Raw genomic sequence first — 12,500 nt, forward strand, 5'->3', positions numbered from 1 at the left:
TGTTATGATAACGTAATATATGCCTTCAGTGATTTCCTGACGATAAACACCAAAAAATAACACAACTGGAATAACTACAGCCGTCTCCATCGTCTGATCTCATATGAAGCAAGAGCTCGTGATGACATGATGAGGACGTGTGCAGGAGCTGTAGTGCTGTCCCAATTTTTAGGGGTAAATCTTGAAGCTCTTCCCCTTCATTCTCTGTTTCAAGGGCCAAGGGGTACAACAATTACTAGAATTGGGATTGGGCCATTGTCTTGTTTTCAGAAAATATCGAGTCAAAATGAAGTGAGTTTTACCTTAAAACAAGCAAAATAATCTGCCAATGGGGAAGCAGAATAATCTTCTTTCAAAGAGAAGACCATTGGCAGATTATTTAGCTTGTTTTAGGGAAAAACTCACTTCATTTTGACTCAATATTTCTGAAAATAAAACCTTGTCTTTTGTGCTTGGTTATTTAAGAATGTTGAGACATTTGGACCAGAAACAAAGTAAGAAAAGCTCATTTTGAAGTGTGCTAATATCTTAAAATAAGATATATAGTGATTTTGGTTTCATTTAGGTTAAATAAACATGCACAAGAACAAATCTACTGAACCTTTGCTGTCAGATGGACTGCATTCGAGCTAAAGTCTTTCAGTGACTTTTAAAAGGAGTTAAATCGAGTTACCCCTGTTCTTTAGGCTGGCTTTCCCCGACGACTTTGGCAGCTTTTTTCCTGATATACGTGGCTCCGTGCGAATTCTCCAGCTCATCAACGTCCACATTAAAGGCCATTTTATCCGGGGAGGGAAGGTGTTTACTCAGACTGAACAAAACCAAGCGTTCAGGAAAACACAGCAGAAAACTAGGCTATTTCGGTAACACTTCAGGTCAGAACTCACAGATTTAACAAAGCATTAACTAACAATACCAGCTTAACAAACTACTAATTAGCTGTATATTAATAAGAAAGGTAGATGTTGGGTTTATGTAGGATTAGGGATGCAGAGTAAGCTCATACTTTATAACTACTAATAAACAGTTCATGTCTTAATAATAGGCTAGTAGATAATGGCATGAATTGTGACCTAAACTAAAGTGTCATCCAATTTTACTCTCTTATATCAAAGTAGATGCAGGCGTGTGCGAGGATACGCTTTGGCCTTGTCCTGATCCACCAGCGAGTACGCGGAGATGAGCTGAGCGAGTGTGTGGATGTCGTTGGTGTTTTGTTTCCACAGCTGCTCCAGGTCACTGGTGGCCTCTTTCTTACGGCCGTATTTCAGCTTGTAGTTTGCAGCCTCGCGAACCAGAGAAAGGTGGATGCTGGAGCCCGGCTAACAGAAGAGGCTGAGATTATCATGCAGATCTGGGCTTGGATCATGAAAGTCCTTATAGTTTGCATAAACCAGAAGCTGTGAGTGCTTTTTTTTCATATTGTGATGTAGAGAAACGAAATATTAAATGAGTAAACAGTGGGCGTGGCTTGTTTTTGTCTACTGCGAGCTGATTGGATGTAGCAAAGTAGGCATTTCATTCAGAAAGATGGGGAGAAGGGTTTGGGGAGAGTTATTACAACCTAACAGACTCCTCCTCCTGCTCACCATTTCTCTTTGTTGTCAAAACTGACAGCTGGAGGGGGCGTGGTTAAGTATTTTAGCCACGCCCAATAACTCAGGCAGACCTAATCTGAGAATTTAAGTGAAAACAAACAGGAAGTGCATTTACAGATTTCAATTATATTACAAGGAAACAACGTGTATTGCAGAGTTATTTCAAAACTATGGCAACCGCAGTGCCCGTTGCCGCATGTCGCCAGAAACTACAGTGAAATGCTTAGAGTAGGCACTTGGGTAAGTGTAATAGTTAAGATGTTTGTTACGGCGCTCTTAATGTAATCCCTTATCTCAGAGATTTTTTTTTCCACCCTTAAGTTAAATGACTTAAAGGGCAATGAAACCCCCTCGTTTCAGCAGGGTGTTTTCACACCTCTACTATGGAAAAAGTCAGAAAAGTGGGCGTGTCCAGCTCTGTTTAGGGGGGAGTGTCGGAGGAACTAAAGTGGGAGGGTGTGGGAGTGTCTATTTGGGCTCGCGCGAGTTTCAGAGTCAAAACACACCCACAGTGGACAAAGTGACGGTGTACATGGACATTTGTAGTCGAATTATTTGCCAGATTATTAAATGTTGGACTTTAACTGCAGTTTGGCTCTTTCATTCAGGGAATTCATTCATGTCCTTCTCGACAAACGTGATATTTGATTCGAGGAACTGCTCTTAGCGTGTATTTTTCATGCAATGTTTGATACCGCACGGCGAATGAGAGAAAAAAAACTGAGCATTTCCCGGAAACTTAGATGCACACGGCAGGCAGCGTCAGAAAGCCGCGTGTGTTATTCCGGTCACTAAATCCAACACAAGGTTATAGTTTGGTTGTAACTGTTAGTGCTAACTTGTTTACACTCGGTGCAATAGTTTGTTTGATACAAATAAAATACGAACTGAATAAACAAAGAGCACTGGTCGCTCACTTACCAAATCTGTAGAGACAGGACAATCACCAGCAACTAGAGCCACGTCTTTATTAAGAGGAGACTACAAGCGAATCCGGATCTCAGCGTTTGCAGATGAGAACAGCTCTCAGGTAAACAATGTTCCTCCTTAGACACGTAAGTTATTGTTGTCGAGCGTCGCGTACACTGTTAATCCACACGTGACTCCAGCTGCGCTCTCACAGAGAGAAAATGAAAACGAAACTGAACTGCAGCAAACTATAAAGCAACACTTCACGCTTGTTTTGCCAACACGACGTGGCGTCTCTGTCCTGAAAACACGGTGATAGTAATGAATATTAATGAAGTTGCACAATAGAGCGCGCTGATTGGTTTGAACCAAGCTTTACTCATGCATTAATGCAGCACACTGTAAGACGTAATAAGACACACTCTGGCACAGACGTCCAGTCTGCACGCTGGAATACAGGCTATTATGTCATGACCGTGACGCAGCTTCAAAAATTAGTTTCAAACAGGAAGTACAAATTTGCTTGAAATAACGCAAAAACAACCAATTTACACTTTTTAGTGAAATATAGGTGTCCTAATAGTGTTTTTAGCAGTGTGGGACACATATACCACTGTCAACAGCTCAAACACATGTGTTCTGGTGTTTCGTGACCCTTTAAGGACTTTCATGCAATCAAGCACTGAGTTAACAAAGTGTTGCTGGATTACTGCAGTTTTACCTGCTCTGACTGATAATACTGAATAGCTTGAGAGAAGACGTCGATGGCGCTGTCAATGTCCTCTTCATGCGTGTACATGGTGATCAGAGCAGAAATCTGTAAGAAAACAAACATTTGAACTAGAAGTTGCTGCAGACTGTTCTGTTAGTTTGATAATGTATTCCCAACACAAATTGAACACTGTGTAGGGGGTGGGGCTTTATTTTGTCTGCTTTTTTCTCTCACAGCACAGTAATGGGCAGAGGGTGTGGCTAACCATAATTCAGCCAATCAGAATCAAAGGAGCACTGTCGTTCAAATGCACAAACAGTTTGTAATGTTTCGATTAAAGATTACCTAAACAAACCGGTTTTTCTGTGGATTAACTCGCATGAATTAATTGTTCACTTTGAGGCCAACAACGTGCGCTAGCAAAATAAACACTGTACCTTTTAATATCATGCAAAAAGCCAAAAACAAAAGAAACCTCACCATTCCTGGCTTGTATTTAAATTCTTCTATGGACTTCAGGATGTCACAGGCTTTGGTCACATGACCTGTTGACGAAAATTTAGAAATGACACTTGTTCGAGAGTTGATTTTTGTCTGCCAGTGTGTGTGTGTGTTTACCTTGTGTCAGGTAGAGCTGAGCCATGGTGAGTTTGATTCCAGATGCGCTCTCAGGATGCTGATCTGAAAACCGCTGCAGAAACACAGAACACAGGTTTGTTTTAGCTTTAAAACAAGGATTAATCAAATCACTTCAGGTGTGCTTTATGAATAATTCAACAGTTCATCATCAATTACACAGCTTATACTCGTCTCCACATCTTCAGCACTGCTGAGATTCTGTATCTGAGGGCCCTATCATACACCCGGCGCAGCGTGGCACAAGACGCAGCGCAATAGTCTTTTGGTAGTTTCAGCTTGGCGCAAGAGTGGTTTTGAGGCGTTGCGCTACACTGTTTAAATAGCAAATGCATTAGCGCTCATTTGTGCGCCCATAGGCGTTCTGGTCTAAAAAGGAAGGCGTTCTGAGGCGGACCGCTGGCACGTTGCTATTTTGAGAATCTATATTAGATTTTTCATTAGACCAAAACTAACCCGGTCTAAACTCCAGCGCAGAGTTGTGCCTCGCTTACACACTGCTTAATACACACAAGAGAGCAACAGGCAAATATCTTTACATATGAAAACATTTAAATAGTAAGGATATATATAGGATATAATAAGAATAGATATAGGATATAAATATAAAGGATTAAAATATTACAAAACATATTATTTTCTAGCCGACATAAATATGAAAAATCACTGCTTTTATGTCTTCATCTCGGGAGGCTTTTTCAGTTCATTCATAACAATTTAATTTTGTATAATGTTATTATTATTAGCAGTATTATTTATTATCTGCATATTTATATTTGTTTTATTAAAAACAAGCTTAGATTTGTCCACCTGTCAGGTTTTAGACCATATGGAGCACAGCATGTGTTTTAGGATATAACTCAGGTTTTTGAGCACATTTTGTTATTATTGTTCATTTATTCCTTTGCTGGAAATTAGAACTGAATTTAAAAATAGTTTTGAAACGAATATTTGCGCTTAACAAACAAAATTAATTATTTATAGACTAATTGATGTCTGTGCGTAAAGGTTTCCCTATCCAAGAGCAAAGGTGAAAGTAGATCATTTATCTCTCATTCTCACGCAGTAGATGCTCTGTTTAACTGTTTTCTGTTAAAAAACTGTAACTGTTTGCTGGTGAAATGCTCAGTTTTTCCACTTAGACTTACTTTGCGTCCTGTAAATAGCGAATGCACTCTTGGCGCGACACAGCTGGCTCTTAAAGGGAATGGGAGATGAGACTCTGACTGGTTTATTCTCAAAACACACCTATAACTCATTAAGAAAATAAACTCAACCCTTTAGACCATGCACCATGGCGCAAAGCAGATTTTCCCATCCTTAAATTGGCAAAAATGCGTCCTGACACGCCCTGAAAGCGTTTGCGCTCTGCGCATGGACCGTCAAAATAGAGCCCAGAGAGTTTATTAGTCAGGTTTTTGTCCACTTGAAATTGCTCCTGTGTGTAGCACTAGTTTAATCCACATCTCCTCCAAAGCCTTCTGTTGTGTTTGATGTGATTTTTGACTGTGAAATAACTCTAATCATCCAGCGGAGTGATATAAAGCTGTAATGTGTTCAAAACCTGCCGGAACTATAGCTGTGCGATTATCTGAAAATACAGAATGCATGTGTCTAAAACATGACACGCTTCTCTCAAGAAGGTTTTTTTTTTTTTTTTTAAGTATCCATGTTATTGTCAAATAAAACAGCTGTCAAGGCAACTTGTCCCCGTACAGAAAGCTACCCCACACCTGCCAGTCCTTTTGAACTGTGTGTCAAAAGTTGCAATTATTTTTACTTTAAAACGTGTCTTATGTTCAATACACTGAAAAAACATGAGCATAAATGTCACAGATCTCCATCAAGCGCATGCTTATATAGAAAAACAATACAGAAGTCGTGCACTGGAATAGAAGCATGCACTCTGTGTGTATTGGGCTACTTAAAAGTTCATCAGCCAATCAGAATCAAGCACTCAACAGCTCTTTTTTTTCAATTAAAACTTTTTTTTATTTATTTTTTTTTTTTTTGAAGAACTATGGAAAAAGCTGTGTGTTGGAAGTACATCAGGCCAGTTAGATCACAAATGAAGGGTGTGAGGTGTGTGTAAACGTACCTGCAGGAGCTCGATGGCTTTACTGTGCTGTTTCTCTCGGCAGAGCTGAGCCACCTGGATGAGGACGGGTCTGGGGTGAGTGGGATTCTGGGTCTGCAGACTCGACAGCAGTTTATTGCACTGATCAGCCTGTGAAGAGACAGTCCGGAGGTCAAAACTAGTTTAACATTCTTTTTTTAAATAAATCATGCAAGCAGCTAGAGATGGGCCATATAATTTAAAATCAAAACCTGTACACTTTTCGCCTTGATTTTGATTACTGAACAATTCTTTTATTTTTATTGCAATTATTTATTTTAAGAATGCACCGAATATTCGGCAACCAAAAATAACCCAAAATTGCATTTTTGGTTTTCGGCTGAAAGATTTTTATCACCAAAATAACACTGCCGAAACAGTATGTTGTGATGATGCAAACAGAAACCGCAGCAGCCTGTGCGTGCTCAGCTGAAGCAGCATTTCTGCAGCAGGTCTATTCCATCCATCAAATAATAGTTGGTAGGCAATTCTGTTGTAAGATTAAAGCCATATTTCTGTTAGATATTTTTTAAATTTCACAAAATAGATGCTATTTATGCACTGGCCCTATTTAAATACACTCTCTCAAATCTTTCTCAAATGCCAGGCAGACGACAAGCTCAGCCACTCATCAGCTAGATCTATAATAGATTTGTGATTAATTTATTCTTTGAAACTTTAATATTAATTGCAATCCCTTGAATTTAGTACGGTTAGTACACAGTCATAGCTATAAATGCAATGCTATTAATAATTGCCACAATTTCTTTCGGTTTTCGACCTTGGTTTGGTCTTATTTTGATTTCAGACAAGAATTTTCATTTCTGTGCATGCCTTATTCATTTACTTATTATTTTCCATTGTGTTATCATTTGTACTGTAAATATACACAACTAGATTATCATCCTTGTCTAATGAAAGGCCATTCTTCTATAACTGAAGTTATTAAATTAAAATACTTATGGTTATTAGATGTGCGCTTCTCGTTATGAAAATACAGCTCTGTACACCCATATGCAACAACTGGAAAACTCAAGTTAACAAAACATCAGTCAATAAAATATTGTTTTATTTTTAGTTATGATAAAAACTTAACTTGTAAATTAAAATGTGCTGCAGTTTATTACAAGGTTTTTGTAGTGTAATATAACACCAACCCAGACAATATAGCACTGCAAACTATTACACATGTTAATAAGTCATTTTTTCCAACTTAAAAGTTGTTGGAGGAAAGATCAAGATCCCATAATGCAGTTCAAAAGCATAAATAAATGAGGGGAAATTAAAACATGCTAATTTAAGGATCATTTTTAAAGTGTAGGTTATGAATTTTGGTTCCTTTTAATTAAAATTGTGCAGCAGAAATCGGCTGCTCACCTGGTTAGTGTACATGGCCAGCAAGGCTTTGTTGATCTCAATGGCCTGCAGCTGTTTTTTGGCCAGTTTGTGCTCAACGCCTTCAGCATTGGTCAGTTTCACCTTCTTCTTGGAGTCAAACACATTTTGGTCCTGGAGGAACAAAAATCCCAGATTAAAACCATCACTTGCACCTCATTTATCATTAGTCATTCAAGCATGTGAAAAACGATGTTTACCTTGTTAATGGTGATGATGTTGTTGGCCGTTACAGCCAGCAAACCCACATCTGACGGCCTGAACGCAAAGACAAAAGTCTAAATTCACTGCACTGAGCATAATGTGGCAACTTCAACAGCAAACATTTCTATATTACGACTGCTAATTTCAAACAAATCCAAAGCATTTTAAAATGCTGCAAATAAGCAATCCACACACAATCAAATACTGATTAAAGAAAAAAAAAATAGTATTTATTCATAATAATTTTATTATTTAACAGAATGTGTTGGTTTTTGAAATCTGCACCTTACAGACAGAAGTTAACGTCAAGTGCTCAAAACATGGCTGACATTTACAGTGGTGTTGAATTTCACATTTCATTTCACACTTATATTTACAGTATCACTTTAAGGCCCGTTTACACTAGTGCAATTTAGTTTTAAAACAGCATTTTAGAATGAAAACGATCCACCTAAACACTAGTGTTTCACCCAGCGTTTCTGAACAGCTCTCCGTCTACACCAAAACGATGAAAACGCACGACACGTGACCACACACACACTCTTTGAATGATGCCAGATGAGAGCTGGGCTCAGTGTGTTCATCAAGGATCTCCCGCTGGATCTAATCTCACTATATTTGTTAAACGTGATATTTAATTCATCTTGTTGTCTATATCTAACAACATAATCCCCGGCTTTGGTCTTTTGAATCTATTACTTGTTCTCAGGTAACGTGTTTTAGCTGAGCGCAAAGATAAGTTAATAATTAATGTAAGCACGTAGATTCTGTATATTGACTGATCGCTTGCCTTTATTTCCTATAATGTATAAACTTATTGAATGTTATACTTTAATAATGGCCATTATTGATTATTAAAACTGATATTCAGCAAAAGAGAGGGTGCATTTCGTAATTTCAATGAAAATGAAAGAAGGCAGTGATGTTATCGGCTCTGTTTTGTTATGAATACGCACACAGTGAAGATGACGCTCATATATGCAGCACAACGCCTCAACATTTCTGCTGTCTGTTTAGTTGTTAATATCAAAGTGAAAGTAGCAGTTCCTTTATGTTTTTATTTTGTTGTTAGGAAAGTGAAAAACGTAGCCAGGATGATGTGAATAAGGTTATAAAGTACACTGTTTCCTTTGAAGATTTACCCGACATGTCCTCGGGAGTCTGTTTTCCATATCAAACTTGCGAAGTCTGAACTTACAAGAAGAGGATGCAGAACTTTAACTGTGTGTATAGGCTACTTAATATTGAGGAAAAGCCCCAATCAAAGAGGCGAATGTCTGCAGCCCTGCCTCCGTTTTCAGATGTCTTCGTTTTCCCGCATCAACACTGAGACGGAGCAGCAGCGTTTCAGGATGAAAACGGCCCCTTCAGCGTTTCCAAAACGCTCCGTTTTCGGCACTCGAAAACTCCGGCGTAGTGTGGACGGATAGAAAAACTTTTCAAACTAAAATGCATTAGTGTAAACGGGACCTAAGGATATTCATTTAGACTTGATAATTACAACAGAGTAAGTGAATTCCAGTAAAATTTGTTTTATGTTTTTATTTTTCTGTTTTTAATATCATTAAACAAGAAATTTGTTGTGGAGTAAGGGGACACAAACAATACACTTCTATAATGCTTAATAACATTTCATTTAAGATTATTTTATCTAATTCGTGAACAAAATGATAATTTATTTACAAATAATGCAACTTAAAACTATATTTTGACTCAGTGTAGCTTATTGCCAAGTGCAATTTAAATCCTGGTAAACAAATACAACACTTGTAAGGCTATACAGAAAATAGGTGGGTTTTTAATTTGTGTAACCACCACCTTTTTTTCTTTGGCAATTTCACATCCTTTGGAAGATTTTCCATACGTTTTCTAAATATCTGCAATTTTGACCATAGCTCATCTCCGAATGCAACTTATATTCTGGTGATTACAGCAAATAAATAGTAGAATTGTAAGAAAATACATTAAATTGGTGGGTTTTTAATTTATATAGCCAATTTTTTTTTGGCAATTTTTCTTTCTATGAGATAGTTTCCATGCATTTATTTTTTAATATCTCAACAAAGCAAATTTGACCCAGTGTAGCTCATTGCCAGCTGCAACTTATACACTTGTAAATGCAGTACATAAATACTAGAACTGTAAGGCAATACGTAAAATAAGTGGGCTTTAGTTTTTGTTTAACAACATTTTTTTTGCACTTTTAACATCCTATGGGAGATTTTCCATGCATATCTGTGCATATGTTTATTTGCATTTTATTAATGTACTAATGATGAGTGTACAGTGTACGCACTTGAGTTTAATGACTTGACTGTAGAGTTGCAGAGCGTCTTCAGTTCTGCCCTGCAGCTGAATCACATACGCCATCTGAGAGTGAATGACGGCCAGTTCAGCGTCGATGTCCTCCTCCGTCATATCCTAAAGAGGATAAACCACAGCAACCAAATCACATAACCAATACAGTTGAAGTCTAAATGATTCACCCTCCTCTGTAATTTTCAGCCTTTTCCAAATATAAATGTTTAGCTGACCTGCTGATGATACTCAGATCTACTTAGCATTACTGCCCCATGACTACAGCTGCATTGACCACCTCTGCCAATGCATTGATGAAATGAACAGTACGATGTGCCAAAAGTTTTGTATTTGTATCCGTTCGAATACAAAACGGAAGTCATTGCATTTGGAAATAAGGGACAGATCTGAGCTTCAGTAGTCATAACTAAATCTATCATCTCAAAAACATTGCAAGAATTAGATGCTTTGTTTCCAGTCAAGAAACTTGTTCATGCTTTTATCACCAGTAGGATAGATTACTGTAATGGCCTTCCCAAAAAGACAGTCAGACAGTTGCAGCTCATCCAGAACGCTGCTGCCAGGTTTCTGACCACCTGCTGGCCTCACTAACACCACTTTCAACAGCAACCTAGTTTTCCCATGTGGTCTCCCATCCAGGTACTAACCAGGCTCAGCCCTGCTTAGCTTCAGTGAGTAACCGGTCTTGGGCTGCAGGGTGATATATAACTGCTGCTGCTTACAAAAAAAAACATTAAAAAAAAATCTGGAGCTTTTGAAAGCAGCAGGACTGTGAGTGCTAAAGCAGGACTTTTTTCAGTCTATTTCAAAGAGAACTGATCGCACAAGCTGCGTTTGCAGGCACGGTTGCTTTGTGCAAGGAAACGGAAGCGCGCAAGCTTTATAAACACTTACGCACATCACATCGGCCATACACGTGATGAAGCCCTCGTTAGTGAGTGAAGAAAGTCTGAGGGCTCTATTTTGAAGGCCCATGCAAAGTGCAAATGCTTTCAGGGCGTGTCAGAACACATTTTTGCTAATTTAAGGATGGGAAAATCCGCTTTGCGCCATGGCGCATGGTCTAAAAGGGTTGAGTTTATTTTCTTAATGAATTATAGGTGTGTTTTGAGAATAAACCAATCAGAGTCTCATCTCCCATTCCCTTTAAGAGCCAGCTGCGTCACGCCAAGAGCGCATTTTGACGTAAAGTAAGTTCACTTTCGCTTTTGCTCTCGTGGATAGGGAAACCTTTACGCACAGACATCAATTAGCCTATAAATAATTAATTTCGTTTGTTAAGCGCAAAGATTTATTTCAAAACTATTTCTAAATTCAGTTCTAATTTACAGCAAACGAATAAATAAACAATAACAACCAAGTGTGCTCAAAAACCTGAGTTATATCCTAAAACAAATGCTGTGCCCCATATGGTCTAAAACCTGACAGGTGGACAAATCTAAGCTTGTTTTTAATAAAACAAATATAAATATGTATATAATAAATAATACTGCTGATAATAATAACATTATACAAAAGCAGATCGAATTAACTGAAAAAGCCTCCCGAGATGAAGGCAGTGGTTTTTAAATCTTCATGTAGGCTAGAAATTAATATGTTTTGTATATATTATATTAAGATATTATATATTTTTCATATGTAAAGATATTTGCGTATGGATATGCTTCTTGTGTGTAGTGTGTAAGCCAGGCGCACTTTGCGTCAGACAATAGACAGACTTTGTTCTGGTCTAAAGATCAGACTATTTACAGTTTCTCAAAATAGCAACGCGCCAAAACACGCCTGCTTTTTTAGACCAGAACGCCTATGGGCGCACATGAGCGCAAATGCATTTGCTATTTAAACAGCGTAGCGCAACACCTCAAAATGACCCTTGCGCCGAGCTAAAAGTAGCAAAAGAGTATTGCGCCGCGCCTTGCGCCACATTGTGCCAGGTGTATGATAGGGCCCATTGTCTCACAGTGTGCGCGATCATCCTCTCATTCGGTATTCACCTGCTTTCTTTTGCACGCGTGAACCATTATTTTGCCAGTCGTGCTGCTTCTCAGTGAACTACAATTTAAAAATGATTCTCAATCAGCCAAAGTGGCTAGTGGGAGCAGCTTTCTATCCCGCCACAGCCGAAATCTACCCACATTTGGCGGGTGTTAACGTCAAGCCCTGATTATTGTTATTTATTATTTTTTGTTTGTAATTGTTATATCATTTTGTTTATGGGGGTAGGGTTGGGAATAGAGCTGAAGATCTTTGCCCGAACCTGACGGGACCCGGCGGGACCTGACGGGTTCGGGTTTAATTTCTATCATTTTAAACAGGGTAAGGTTGGGCTTGGCTTGCGCAGGTAAATGAACAATCATGTGATGCATTTTAATTAGTCTAATGTTATAGAGGCTAATGTTGGCATTATTCTTTTATTATTCAACTTCACCATCGCCTTATGCCAGATTGTGAAGAGAAGTGGCGAAACAAATCCAACAGAGCCTTCATCTTAATTTCGTTATTGCCAAATACCCATCATAATTTAGAATTTATTTTATTTAATTTGTTAGGAAAGACTTATTTTCATTGGCGTGTCGGTAAATTTAATGGTTAAGTGTATAAACCTTGGCCT

General features: G+C 38.4%; 1 protein-coding gene across 3 annotated transcripts in view; it reads right to left on the reverse strand.

Moving 5' to 3' along the window:
* srp72 (signal recognition particle 72) overlaps positions 1–12,500 on the reverse strand; it is a 24,401-nt gene that overhangs the window by 3,802 nt on the left and 8,099 nt on the right. For 2 of the 3 annotated variants that reach the window (XR_012390129.1, XR_012390128.1), the window contains exons 7-15: positions 9,867–9,991; positions 7,567–7,624; positions 7,349–7,480; positions 5,954–6,082; positions 3,838–3,910; positions 3,700–3,764; positions 3,229–3,324; positions 1,141–1,322; positions 1–811 (exon numbers count right to left, since the gene is read on the reverse strand). The exon at positions 1–811 is cut by the window's left edge. Coding sequence is in view for 1 of the 3 variants with exons in the window: in XM_073922433.1 (XP_073778534.1) it covers positions 674–811; positions 1,141–1,322; positions 3,229–3,324; positions 3,700–3,764; positions 3,838–3,910; positions 5,954–6,082; positions 7,349–7,480; positions 7,567–7,624; positions 9,867–9,991 (998 nt within the window). In the remaining 2 variants the exon portion in view is untranslated. The remainder of the gene's footprint in view (positions 812–1,140; positions 1,323–3,228; positions 3,325–3,699; positions 3,765–3,837; positions 3,911–5,953; positions 6,083–7,348; positions 7,481–7,566; positions 7,625–9,866; positions 9,992–12,500) is intronic. The other variant, XM_073922433.1, reaches the window with a different exon arrangement.

Source organism: Danio rerio, chromosome 14, assembly GCF_049306965.1.
Source record: "Danio rerio strain Tuebingen ecotype United States chromosome 14, GRCz12tu, whole genome shotgun sequence".
Taxonomy (NCBI): Eukaryota; Metazoa; Chordata; class Actinopteri; order Cypriniformes; family Danionidae; genus Danio; species Danio rerio.